This window comes from Perognathus longimembris, chromosome 13 (assembly GCF_023159225.1).
Source record: "Perognathus longimembris pacificus isolate PPM17 chromosome 13, ASM2315922v1, whole genome shotgun sequence".
In the NCBI taxonomy this organism is placed as follows: Eukaryota; Metazoa; Chordata; class Mammalia; order Rodentia; family Heteromyidae; genus Perognathus; species Perognathus longimembris.
In genome coordinates this window covers 51,597,718-51,612,085 of record NC_063173.1, presented here as the reverse complement: position 1 = coordinate 51,612,085, position 14,368 = coordinate 51,597,718, and the positions used below count along the sequence as shown (strand labels likewise).

The 14,368-nt window shown below is 35.6% G+C and overlaps 2 protein-coding genes across 2 annotated transcripts; both read left to right on the top strand.

Moving 5' to 3' along the window:
* Window positions 1-1,571: 1,571 nt before the first annotated feature.
* On the top strand, window positions 1,572-2,513 carry LOC125362562 (olfactory receptor 5M8-like). Its single transcript, XM_048361381.1, has one exon. The coding sequence runs from the start codon at window positions 1,572-1,574 to the stop codon at window positions 2,511-2,513; it is 942 nt and encodes a 313-aa protein (XP_048217338.1).
* Window positions 2,514-13,120: 10,607 nt separating this feature from the next.
* On the top strand, window positions 13,121-14,056 carry LOC125361790 (olfactory receptor 5M3-like). The gene has a single exon (XM_048360391.1). It carries the CDS (start codon window positions 13,121-13,123, stop codon window positions 14,054-14,056), a length of 936 nt encoding a protein of 311 aa, XP_048216348.1.
* The last annotated feature ends 312 nt before the right edge of the window (window positions 14,057-14,368 follow it).

The following is a 14,368-nucleotide window of genomic DNA, read 5'->3' as shown; positions in this document are numbered from 1 at the left end:
AACTCTCATGAAAATATATGTGCACATACTAAAATAATTTAAAGTATATAAATATATACTTATACACAGATACATACAGACATACACATGCATATGTATGTGTATATGTCTGTATTCATAGATAATTTACATGGTTTATACATATATATTCAAAGGTGAGGGCAGGAAAGCGATAAAAAGTACTACACTTCTACAAAATACAGCTATTTCTACTACATTAAATAAAAAAGCTTTGTAATTTTGTCAAATGCCTCAGTGTGTACACAAAGCTAAGATGTATCTATAGGCAGATTTGAGACCAAGAGCCAAAAGGAGATGAACATCTCTGAATAATATGGAGAGCAATTAGGAGATTTTTGAGGTGATGCCAATAGACAAAAGAGGGTGCCATGATATGGGTGGATAAGAGATGGTGAGACAAGGGACAAAGGATGGAGCAATGATATTCACAAGACACTGTGTTGGAAGTGAGCTTTACAACTTGAGGAGGGGGAGTGGTAGAAAAACTAGGGAGGAAAAACTAGGAGAAATATACTCATTATGTTACATATGTAACTATAACCCCTCTGTATATCACCTTGGTAATAAAATTAAATAAAAAAAAACTATTTAAAAAACCCTCACAAAACCCAGAAAGACATAGAGCTTGGGGCTAGGTGTTATAGAATACCCAGTGAGAAAAAAACTTACTGGATAGCACTGCCATGGGAGTTTAAGGATATATTTGTCTAAAGTTTCACTTTTTATTCTTTTATGTTTCTGACAAATATCTATATATCATATGATTTCCAATAGAGTTTTATGAAAATAAATGTCTATGTTTGCATAGTTGTGAACTAACTTGGAAAGGCTAGATTTGCTGAAAGAATTCCATTGATATTTGTAGTTGTTTAATTTTTCAAGTATTTCTCTTTCTTCCTTTTTTCCCCAAAGTAGCAAGTAAGTACCCATTCTGAAATAGAACATACAATCATTTATGCCCTATTTATAAGTAGCATTAACATATTTTAAATTTATCATTTTGAACCGTTATCCAAATAACCTAAGAGATTTTTATCTTCCATGGCTTGAAAGAAACAAATGTGACAAGGGAAGTACTTCAGTACAGCTGTCGATTTCTAGTGAAGGTGTTAGAAATCTTAATTTAGATATATGATGAGTATCCATTTGTCTGTTTCATACTGAATGGCAAAAATTTAAGACTTTAAAATTGAACTGAGGAGGTTAAGAATCAAAACCCCAGCATTAGACAAAGTAGAAGCTGACGTAGAAAAGAAGCATAGCTGCAGATCAAAAACATAAATTGACAAACAGAAAAGAAAAAGGAGAGGGAAATGAAAGACCCAAGTGAATGGTATGCAGTAGACAGTTTGAACGTACTAAGAAATGTTTACTTCGATTCTCTTTTAATTAAACCACTTGTTCTGGCCCCTCCTGAGACAAAATAGAGTAACAGAAGATAATGGGGGAAAAAACATGCGGAAAACAAATAGAGCAAGTTCTAAGAAAATATAAAGGCAAATACTGCTTAAGAAAACCACTAAAGCTCACATTTCTCGCTGAAGGCCAGCATGAGGAGAAATGTCACCTGGGTGACAGAGTTCGTTCTCCTGGGGCTGACCAATCGGCTGGACTTACAGATTCTCTTCTTCGTGCTGTTTCTGACCGTCTACGGGGTCACCCTGGCAGGGAATCTGGGCCTGATTGTGCTCATCCAGCTCAATGCCAGGCTGCACACGCCCATGTACTTTTTCCTCAGCCACTTATCCTTTGTGGATCTCTGTTTTTCTTCCAACGTGACTCCGAAGATGCTGGAGACTTTCCTTTGGGAGAAGAGCACCATTTCTTACTGTGCTTGCCTGGTGCAGTGCTACTTTTTTATTGCCCTGGTCCATGTGGAGTTTTACATCCTGGCTCTGATGGCTTTTGATCGGTACATGGCCATCTGCAACCCGCTGCTTTACGGCAGCAAAATGTCCAAGAGAAAGTGCATGTCTCTCATCGTGATGCCTTACCTGTATGGAGCGTTCACTGGCCTCATGGAGACCATGTGGACTTACAACCTGGCCTTCTGTGGTCCCAATGAAATCAACCACTTCTACTGTGCTGACCCGCCACTCATTAAGCTGGCTTGCTCGGACACCCACAACAAGGAGACATCCATGTTTGTCGTGGCTGGATGCAACCTATCCTTGTCTCTTCTGATCATTCTGATTTCTTACCTCTATATTTTCCCTGCTATTTTGAGGATCCGCTCCTCGGAAGGAAGGCGCAAAGCCTTTTCTACCTGTGGCTCCCATCTGACGGCCGTCAGCATCTTCTACGCTACCCTCTTTTTCATGTATCTCAGACCCACAACCCAGGAATCTGTGGAGCAAGGGAAAATGGTGGCTGTATTTTACACCACCGTAATCCCCATGTTGAATCCTATGGTTTACAGCTTTAGAAATAAAGATGTGAAAGAAGCATTAGCCAAAGAGCTGTCAAGGAGAAAAATATTTTCCAGAAAGTAATTTTTATTATTTTAGTCTCAAAGATTTATTTATGTTTCCCCAGTTATATATTTTTTGTGTTATAGGATGTAATCTTCACGGCAAATTAAGAAACGGGACACACCTATGGGATGGGATGATTGCAATATTTTAAATGAACTTGTGGCTATTTCTAAAAGAGTTGTGCTGGACCCACACAGGTCACTTCTTAGTTGAATCTTTAATTTTTTAAGAAGTAGTTAGGGTATTTATTTTGTTTTCCATGGTGAGCAGGAATATTTAAGATGGCAACTTTGTGACAAGATGTGGGAAAACAGGGGTGGGAAAAAATGAAAACCTCACAGTGCAAATGGAGACTATTGGTGACCCTCTTTGCTCTTCACTCTTTGTGGAGCTGTCAATCTGTCAAAATGGAGATTTCTATGATTAATTTCAAGTATTGAATTCATTCAATCTATCTGGATTACCAGGCAGTATGATACAAATTGGATATTTTATTGTCAAGTGTGGAAGTCGGGCAGCTAGACAGCTAAACAAACCAGGAATCAAACATTTCAGGGACTAGAAAGCAATGTAGCATAGTCTGGGCAAGAGTGACATCCCATGAGAAGGTTTTGCTAATGAGTTAACCTCAGTGAATGGGAAAGAACTCCTGGAGGAAAGCAATAGAAAGATAGCTTGTTTATTAAAGTCATATTCATATCTCTTTCATAAAAATTGATTATACATCTACTATGAGTAGTTATTTAGATCTTTAGAGCAATTGGAAAACTTTGATATATAGTACATTAATTACATTAAGTTAAAAGCAAATAAAATTATAAACGAAACAAATCCCATTCTGTGGTAAATTCAAAGTATATATACATATAAAGAAGTAATAGACATAAATTAATCCATCCCTTTTAAGTTTCCTCCTAGTCTTTTCTGATTATATAATTATTAATAAAGCATTAAGCAGTCCATGTTGAAAGCTCCTAACATTATGGACAATTACTTATGTGTATTTCATACATCTAGGGATATTTTCCTGCATACAAGTTTAATATTGGAATATCTACTGTCATATTATAATTGATGCTTCCTGTTTTTAGTATGTCTTTGTGTGGCATTTATTTTGATTTTAATATTACCAAGAAAGATTACTTTATTATTTTATTTTTAATCCTTCTGTATCTTTATGTTTTAGCTTCTACTCTTTTCTTTTTATGAGACAGAATCTCAGTATGTAGCTCAGGTTTGTATCAAATTCATAACCTCCCGCCAGAATCTACTCATTATAGGAATTATGCCTCCACAACCAACCAACCAACCAACCAACAAGCTAAACCAGAAAAAAAACAAATATTCTATTTTTATATTTGTGGTACTGAGTATCTATCATTTTTAGATATATATGCTTATATGATAACTTATGATTTTATAACATAATGCTTTTTTATCTGTGAAGGAAAGATTTGAAATATCTACATATTTATGATTTTACAAACAAATGCTTTTTTTGTTTTGATATACAAGTCAATGAACATAAGCTTTCTTTTTCAAAATAACTTCTCATCATGCTTACCATTAGTATATTGCCAATAACATGCAGTGAAACTTAGCATGAGATATTCATAAGAGTTCATTGCTCAAGTGATGAGAGGATCTTGGCCACCTGATAGTATTTCTACAAATACTGTTTGAAATTTCCTGTGTAATAATCAGTTATATAAATCATGCATTTTCCAGAGATCTGGTCTTACAGCTACCTATACAGATAACCCATGCATTGCAAGACCACACAAATGACTTCATAAGTAGGTTTTCTAAAGAAATATGGATGTTTTGAAAAATCAAAATTATATTTAAATTACATTTTTACCATCCTTTATACAAAGGAGTTGTCATTAAATGAATCAGTGCAGAAATACAATGCATCTTTGTCAATGTCACCATTTTCTTCTGTTCTCCTCATCCTTCCCACCCAACACCTCCCAATTTTCTTAATTTCAAAGGATATACATTGAATTTGACAGTATTCTCCCCTCTTCCTCTCTTCATTTGTCTACCCTATCCTTTTTCCTTCCCTTTCCCTGCCTTTACACATTTCAAATATTATTAGTTTCCTAGTATTCATTTTTTTGGACTGCCAGTTTTTCTAAGAAATTACACTGTTTGAATTCTCCCCTGCAAGCATCACACTTTAGTTAGTACATTTGTGTACAGCTGCACATTTGTCCATACCATATAAAAGACCATGTTTTGTTTATATAGTTTTAGGGCAGTTGGTACCTATTTTTTAAACTTTTTCTGTTTTCCTCAGACTTTGTATTCAAAGGCTTTTCATTTTGGGAACCCACAAATCATTTTTACAGTCATTTCAGTGTGTTATTTTCGGAGTCACCACATTTAAATCTATGTGCATTTAGGTGTTTTAGATGTTAACATAAACAGAGAGGCTTATTTCACAGCAACTAAATGAATTATATCCAGTCTTATCCATTGTTGCTAGACAATAATCAAAATTGTTGTTATTCATTCCATCAATTAAAAACAAGTATTGATTATATTTTTTCCACATAGTGTCTTTATTAGTTGCTATTTTTATTTAAACAAGAAAGTCAAATGCACAAATATAATCTGTGTCAGAGTAGAGGACGTGTGGTCTTCATGGACCATTGTCCAAAACAGGGTTCTTTATATGACACCACCAAGTACTCCAAAATCCAAAGAATGATTTGGAATTATATTAATGGCTGGTCTGAGTAACACCTTATCGGACCTGTAAATATTAGATGAAGAAACACAAATTTTGAGGGTCATTTACTTGATTTCTGTGGTATGAGAGAAGCAGCTAGCACATCTAAGCATTGTCTGAGCCTGATAGTATTTCTGTTCATATCTAGCCATGCCTTATGCAAGTTAAGAGATTGGATAGATTTTTATCATTTTGATTGATGCTGATTAACAATAGTCATTTATCCAATAAATGAGTCTTTGAAATATGAATGTTTTCTCCAGTAGGGGTCAATTTAATAGTATAGTAATTGCTATGTTCATGAAAATATGGAATGTGATCTTCAGGCAAACATTGGTTAAAAAACTTGTTGACAGACTGCTGGGAGAAACAGTCACAATTCCTATATTATAATTGGTTATACTTTTATTCAATCAATGTTAATTTATACTCTTCTATATTGTGGGATATTAAAAGAAAAAATATTTTTCTTACATATGGGCAAAAATAATTACAGGTGCTAATATCTGGGGACTTTCTTGCCAAGAGAATTAGGAAGAGAGTAGACTCTTTTTCTTAGAGGAACCAGTGGAAAATCAAGGTGAACCATTAGAAAGTGTAGTTTCACTCCTGCCCTTACTGTAACTGATCTTAGTACCCCAGATAATGTATAGACCTGTGCAGGGGTCCCTGAGCCCTGGGCGCTCTCCTGACCAGCGGGAGAGGAAAGGAAGTGCACCCCGCCGAGGGTAAGCCCAGAATAGGTAAGGAGCCACGAGTCGCCTGCACGCAGCCCAACCCAACCTTTCACTGGGTGTTAGACAGTCAGACAACTCGGGAGATGTTCAAGACTGCTCTCTGTTTAGTGGCACGGACCTGATCTTAAATATGGGCAATGGCAGCAGGAAGAGAAGGGGTGTAATGTACCTAGCCAGGGGCTACGATTGGTGGTCGGAGCTGTCAGTCAAGGATGGAAGGCCATGGGACCTCCCTAAGGGGCGGCCTAAGTCTAGTCACTATGAGCAGGACCACCCCCAGGTTACCGCTGGCCGCCATCTTGCTTCACATGGTCTTAAGGCTGGGAGGCGTGGCCAGCTAGAGCGGCCTTTTGGGTTCTGGACCTGGAAGGCAGGCGGGGCTAACTGGGATCCCTCTTTGGGGAGGCGGTGCAACAGTCACACACCTCCAGGGCCAATTGGTGTGCCCCACAGACCTGTATTGAAACTAGGGAAGGGAAAGGGAATACCAAAAATGAGAGACAAAGGATAAAAAGACAAACCATTGAAAAATGTATACTTATAAAACCAATTGGTGTAAACTACTGCACAATGCATGGAGGTGGGGAGGGAACTGGGGAGGGAGAGATGGGGGAAAATGAGGGAGGAGGTAACAAGTTGGATAAGTAATGTACTTGCCTTACATATGAAATAGTACCCCCTCTGTACTTCACTTTGACAATAAATAAGAAATGGCAAAAAATGGTATAGTATACTAGAACTATTTAACACAGAAGTCCAAAAGCAAGATAAGAGGAAAAGCACAGAAAACATGAAGACAAAGAAAACAAAATACCATTGTAATTAAATAAATACATTATTATAAAAAAAGAATGTTTGGAAATTAATACTGATTATAGCACCATTTGGAGAGAGAAGCTATGGTTTTGTAAGGACCAGCATACAGGGAGGGCTCTAAAATAGTCTCTGCCTGTTGAAGGCACACAAAATTGGAAAGTAATGATTAAGGTGCACAAAATTCAAGGGACCCAAGGTAGGAAAATAATTAAGAGGCATGTGAGTTATAATATGGAAAACTCAGCAGTTATCTGGTAAGAATGAGAACATAGAAATGGAACTTCAACTCTATGATAGTATATAGAATGGTTTCAATTATATTCTAGGTACACAGTAAGAGACTATGTAAATAAGTGTGTGATGTTTGATGTCTATAATGATCAAAGCTGACAAAGACTGTTATTCAACGTCCTGGAAAATATTCTGTGAGAACTCAGATGCAACTTAAGAAAAAGGAGTAAGAAGTATTAATCAAATTAAGGTCCTTCTACCCCAAAAGGAAACTTTAAATATTAATTCAGTGCAACCACAGGAATAAAGTGACATGTCTTCTAAAATAGACACTGTAAACCAAAGTTAAACATACTACATTTATAAACAAATGTTATTGTACATAATAAAATTAACTAATTTCTCTGGCATGTTGATTGCTCTTAATTTTAAACAGTAGAAATCATCAAGTTGATGGAACAACTATTATTTCTCATGAAACAAGCAAAAATATCTAGGCAAGGTTTATTGTTAAGTGTTATGTGTATTATCACTATTTAGTTTATATTAGTTTCACAGAGGAGATTTCATTGTTACATCTCCACACACTTCTGCACTGTATTCCAATCATTTGTATTCCTTTTACCATTCTCCTCTCCCGGCCCCCTACAAACACCCCCAACAATCTCATTATTCTATTTTCATAGCTACAATAATTGATTAGTGCTATTCCAAAAGCCCATTTCTTTTTCCAACCTCACATCCTCTACTGATCAATGGCTTTCATTGTTTTCTCTAAACTCCCATATATTAAGGATTTATTTTTCTACTTTTTTCATAAAAGAGAAAACCATCTTAAAGAAAAAATATTGAAGGAATCCAAAATATTTTTCTCTAAAATATTTAAAACTGTTTAGCTAAAGACACTAAAAGTACCAAGAAAATTCACCATTTTTCCTTTTTTTTTTTTTTTTTTGCCTAAATGGTAGGAGAGGGAGTTCTCACAGAATTCTTTCTCATCAAATTCTCCCTCATTGGAGGCAGTGAGTTATCAACACAGATACTACCCAGACTTTCTCTCATAAACTTATGCCTCTTGGGATGGAGAAACTACTGGACTTACACTATATTAAATAACACACCATAAGTGTGCGTTATTTGTTACTGTAACACATACCCAACTGAGGTAATCAAAATTAAGTGAAAAAGCTTATTTGGTTCACAGTTTTATGAATTCCAGCCATATAAGAATGGCTCTGTATTTGTTGTTGTTGTTGTCATTTAAGCAGAAAACATGGATAAGACATGGATAGAGCAAAGCTGTTCATTTTTTATAAAGACAGTGCAAGAGTGGGAGAAGAATGATCAGAGGTTTCAATGCTTTCCAGGCATGTCACAATGCTAAATCCTTTTTGACTATATGTCTCAATGTTTTCCCCCTTCCCATTGGCACTATAGGTAGGGACAAGTCTTTTAATCCATGCACCTTCAGGAGATACTTATTTCAACATCAATAGTTCTTTCTTGAAATATCATTTAAGCAAAATGCTATAGTTTTTGGAAGCATTACCATACAGAAGAGATATTTTTCTCCCTTGTATTATAAAACTTGGTATTTATCTTGTTGGTCTTTTCTCTTGTAAAGTCTCTTGTAACTATCTATGTATTTATGGGAATCCAAAAGAAATGATACATTCTCTCCATTCACTGCCAAAATTCATTGAGGATAGAGTATCTGTAAAATAACTATATTAGCTTTTTATCAGAAGAGATGCCCTTTTAAGGTAGAAAATGATGTGTGGAAGGAAATGTACATAATTTTTTTTCATTAAATGAGTCCATGAAAGATTTTTATTTCTTTTTTTTTTTTTTTTTTTTTTTGGCCAGTCCTGGGCCTTGGACTCAGGGCCTGAGCACTGTCCCTGGCTTCTTCCCGCTCAAGGCTAGCACTCTGCCACTTGAGCCACAGCGCCGCTTCTGGCCGTTTTTTTTTTTTTTTTCTGTATATGTGGTGCTGGGGAATCGAACCTAGGGCCTCGTGTATCCGAGGCAGGCACTCTTGCCGCTAGGCTATATCCCCAGCCCTCTTTTTTTAATTATAGGTGATGGAAAACAGAACTAAGACCTTTGAATCAAACAAATACAATGTATTTGTTGAGATTCAGGCAAATCACTTAAAATCAAGTCAAGTTACCCAGCATCTGTTTTGAAAGTCTAATTCTATTGAGAGTTATTTCACCTTTGGGTTTTATTTTTCTATTCTACAGGATGTGGTTTGGAGCATTTTAATTAATTCCTCAGTTTCTTTCTTATGTTCTCCAGGGAAAAAGTCCCATAGTGGGAAGTTAATCTCTATAAATCCTCTAGATTATCCACTTAAGTGTTTCTAAGAACATGTTTACTTCTTGTACAGGTAGGTTACAGCATATACACTTCAAGCTGTTATCTTTCTTTCTTTCTTTCTTTCTTTCTTTCTTTCTTTCTTTCTTTCTTTCTTTCTTTCTTTCTTTCTTTCTTTTCTTTCCTTTCTTTCTTTCTTTCTTTCTTTCTTTCTTTCTTTCTTTCTTTCTTTCTTTCTTTCTTTTTCTTTCTTTCTTTCTTTCTTTCTTTCTTTCTTTCTTTCTTTCTTTCTTTCTTTCTTTCTTTCTTTCTTTCTTTCTTTCTTTCTTTCTTTCTTTCTTTCTTTCTTTCTTTCTTTCTTTCTTTCTTTCTTTCCTGCCAGTCCTGGGGCTTGGACTCAGGGCCTGAGCACTGTCTCTGGCTTCTTTTTTTTCAAGCCTAACACTCTACCACTTGAGCCACAGAACCAGTTCTGGCTTTCGCTGTATATGTGGTGCTGAGGAATCGAAACCAGGGCTTCATGCATGGTAGGCAAGCATGCTGAAGCTAAGCCACATTCCCAGCCCTCAAACTGTTAATTTTTTAATAGATTAAATCTAAATGATGGGCTGTCCTTGTTCTACCAATAGTATTCCTTTACTGGGTAGCTGTTATTCCTCCAATATAAATTCTGTTGTATGTAGAACAGGCTTTGCTATTTCACTCTTTCATGATTTCAGTCAAATGATGTTTTATTAGAAATCATCTAAAAATTGTTTTCTTCTGCTAACTGGTATTTTCCTAAGTAAGGAAGAAAATAATGTCTTTTTCTAATCTCTATTTCCACATGTAATTTGCAATCATGAGTATTGGGAGACAGAGATTTCCCAAGGAAAGTAAGGTGGGGAAAATCTTATTAAATAACTACAGAAGCAATGTTAGGCGATTAGTAGTAAAAGATCATGTCTCTATTTATTTATTTTTGCCAGTTCTGGGGCTTGAACTTAGGGCCTAGGCACTGTCCCTAAGCTTCTGTTGCTGAAGGCTAGCACTGTACCATGGCCACATGAGGCCACAGTGCCACTTCTGGCTTTTTCTGTGTATATGGTACTGAGGAATCAAACCCAGGGCTTCATGCATGCTAGGCAAGCACTCTACCACTAAGCCACATTTGCAGCCAAAGATACATCTTATACAGAGAAGGGAAAAAAGTTTAAAGTAATAGGCATTGGTATGCATGGAATAGATCTGGCGAGGTTATTTTTTTGAAGGGAGGGGGAGATTTAAATAAAAAAAAGTTTTAAACCACAACATAGGATAAATGGTTTTTACCTTAAATTATTAGGTAGGTAGCTAATAAGTATTTTGGTTGTGAGTGATGCAGTTTGTTAGGAATGGAGACTGATAATCATATCTCATACAGAGATGTAAGTGTGAAAAATAGGGGAAAAAAACTTAGTACCAAATAATACTTACTGCCCCCTAGGTGTTATGTGCATTTTATTTAACCTTCAAATGATCACATTGCTTTTTTCAGAAGAGGAAATCAATCTCCAAGATCCGAATAATGAATATTATATTAGATGCCCATAGTGTCAGCTACTAACTTTATAAGAAAATGTCTTTATTAATCTTTATAGGACACATAGATAAATATACAAGACTTCCTTTTTTTTAATTGATCCAACATAAGCTTATGTTGCCAGGTTTCTGATGAGAGAAAATTTAGATTGTTGTCTACCTTCTCTACAACTATGCTTTAGAACATCTTAAATTCATTTTACTTAACATATTTTATTTTTATATTTCTATGATGGTTATTAAGTACTCCTATTTAGTGATAATGATATGAATTATTTCTGTAAAGACATTGTGTATATATGTATATAAGTATGTGTTTCAGTTGTTAGAAGAAAAGACCTGTATGATATACATGTGCTTAACAGTTCTTTTAACATCTGTGCAACAGGTCTTTCTACCTATGAAGCACACCTTGAAATAAAGTACTAAAAAAAGTCCCGAGAATGCTAAAGACCAATTGTTAAATATCTTTTTCTCAATACTTTTACTAAGCAAATTTCCATTTTTCAAAAATCATATCCCTCAATTTAAAGGACAATTTAGAATTGACATTATACTTTTTTCTCCTTGTCATTCATTGAATTTTAAGCTTGTAGTTATCTTATTCAAGGAAAATCATAACATTTCTCTAAATGTGATACTTTTGGTCATTAAAACTTGCATGACTTCTTTTTTAGCTAGTGTTGAACACCTTAACAACTGGTATAATGGAGGAATTACAGAAATTCTGTGAATCTAAAATGTATTTTATAGCTCCTCTTTTGTCCCTCTTTCATAACTATAATAAAAATTACCAAATGATAAGTATTTTACTTTGTCTGGCTAAGGGACAGGAAAAATATAACTTGAGTTCTATTATGGATCTTGTTATTAAAGTAAGACCAGTGAAAGTCGCTTGATTCAAATTGTTCCCCAAAATAAAGATATATTAATAACAGAGTCAGGACTAAAACTCAGCACTCAGGATTTTAGTCTGTGTCCTCACTTGGTTACAGTAACACAAAATTTTCTCAGTTAATAATCAACGATTTTCAGCATGTTATTTTATTATCTTAATCATGAAGAAACTATTACATAAAAATATACAATAATAGTAAAGGATAATAAATTTACTTGTAACTGATTAAATCCCATGGCTTTTAATTACCTGACACAGATTAGAATTGGCCAAAATGGTATTTTTCTACCTTGTACATATATAGTATTGATTATTTTTACAAAGTATTCAGAGGTACATGAATAAATGGAACATAAGAACAAGGTTATTATTTGTGAATTGGCTCAAAATAATTATAGTACTAAGATGTGCTAGAAGGTACTAAGAGTCCAGACCCCCCCAAAAAAATATTTTACTCTGAAACAGTGAAAAGCCAAAAGGAACCTTGAGCCAAACCCTTCAACAAAGTTTTTTTTTTTTTTACATTTGATACAGTTTAGAAATTCCTTTTATTCAAGCATAGATATTTATAAGTGAATTATATCAGCCTTTATTCAGTATTTTGTTAATGTGTTGCCAACCAAGTCTGAGTAGAGACAGAGAAAGTAAAAGATTGTCATAGATTTGTTGCTTTTTTCTGTTCAAAGTAGTGCAGAATTAAAGAGGAGGTGATGGCAAGATATATTCTGATTAGACTTGTTTTTAAATAAAATTATATTTTAGGACATTTTTTACTTTTCTAATAGGAGTAATGGATTTTATTAAACTGCACACACAATTTAATTATCACATACAGTAAACCGCTCAAAATTTTCAAGAAGACTAACTGGATGTGACCCAGTTAAACTAGTTAAAAAATAGCTGTCCTGTTTTTGTGTCTTTGAATAAATTTCAAGTGTGGAGAGAGATTGTCCGCATCTACGAACTTAGTAAATTAATGGTTATGCACAGTTTAGATGCAGGTACCATTGACAAATTATCTTTCTCTTCCCAGAAGATAACAACAATATAACTTTGCTTTCTGAAATCCTTTCTAGACAAAACAACAAGAAATTAATTATTTCTGTGGGAAAATTGTAATGTATGAATAAAATCAATATGAATAAGGAACAAATATATAAAGTGAGGAGACATTAGAAAGCAAGAAAAAAAGAGTGGATGTATTCAAACCAAATGGATTATGAAGTATATTAATGAACAAGCGGCTATATTTGTATCTGTGTCGTTAACTCATTTGTATTTATTTTACTAGATAAAATGCCTCTGTTTGTGGATCAGATGTGAGAAAATGCTCAATTTTACTGATGTAACGGAATTTATTCTTCTAGGATTAACCAGTAGTCCTGAGCTGCAACTCCTTTTCTTCGTGGTTTTCCTAATGGTCTACATTGTCACTTTGGTAGGGAACCTTGGCATGATTGTATTGATCCGGATTAGCCCTCAGCTGAACAGCAGCCCCATGTACTTTTTCCTCAGCCACCTGTCTTTCGCAGACGTGTGGTTCTCATCTAACGTCACCCCTAAAATGCTGGAGAATTTGGTGTCTAAAACCAAAACCATTTCCTACAATGGCTGCATCGTGCAGTGCTTTCTCTTCATTGCATTCGTCCACGTGGAAGTCTTCGTCCTTGCTGTGATGGCCATCGACCGCTACATGGCGATTGGAAACCCACTGCTTTATAGCAGCAGGATGTCAAGGACCATCTGCATTCGGCTCATCTCTTTCCCTTACGTGTATGGCTTCTTCATCAGTTTCATTTCAACCCTGTGGACTCACGGCTTGTACTTCTGTGGGAACCTGGAGATCAACCACTTCTACTGTGCAGATCCAGCGCTCATCAAAATGGCCTGTGCGGGGACCTTCATTAAAGAATACACCATGCGCACCTTAGCCGGACTCAACTTCTCCTATTCTCTCCTGGTCATCATCGTCTCCTACATATTCATTCTTATTGCCATCCTCAGGATGCGCTCTGCAGAAGGGAGAAAGAAGGCCTTTTCCACCTGCGGATCCCACCTGACAGCCGTCACCATCTTTTATGGAACCCTGTTCTTCATGTATCTCAGAAGCCCGACAGAAGAATCTGTAGAGCAAGGGAAGATGGTGGCTGTGTTCTACACCACAGTTATTCCCATGCTGAATCCCATGATCTACAGTCTCAGGAACAAGGATGTGAAAGAAGCCGTGACCAAAGCTATCCATAGAGCAGTTTTGACTAAGTAGAAGCGTTATTAAGTCTTTGATGAGACCAGTGGTACAGTGAGGAGATTAGAAAAGGCAGACGCTGTATCTTTTCAATCATTTCAAGGAAGTGTATGGTACTTTCAATGAGTAGAGAAATTTATTAAGCAATGACATAGAAACAATAGTGTAAAGATCAGGAAAGCATGTTATAAGCAGCAATCTTTGGGCCATGAAATATAAAAAAAAAGAAACTCAAGGATAGTGACATTAACAGATTTTTCTTTTCCATCTAGGGTCCAATTTATTAAGTTAATTTGCGATTCTGAAATTCCATCGATCATTCTTTAACAT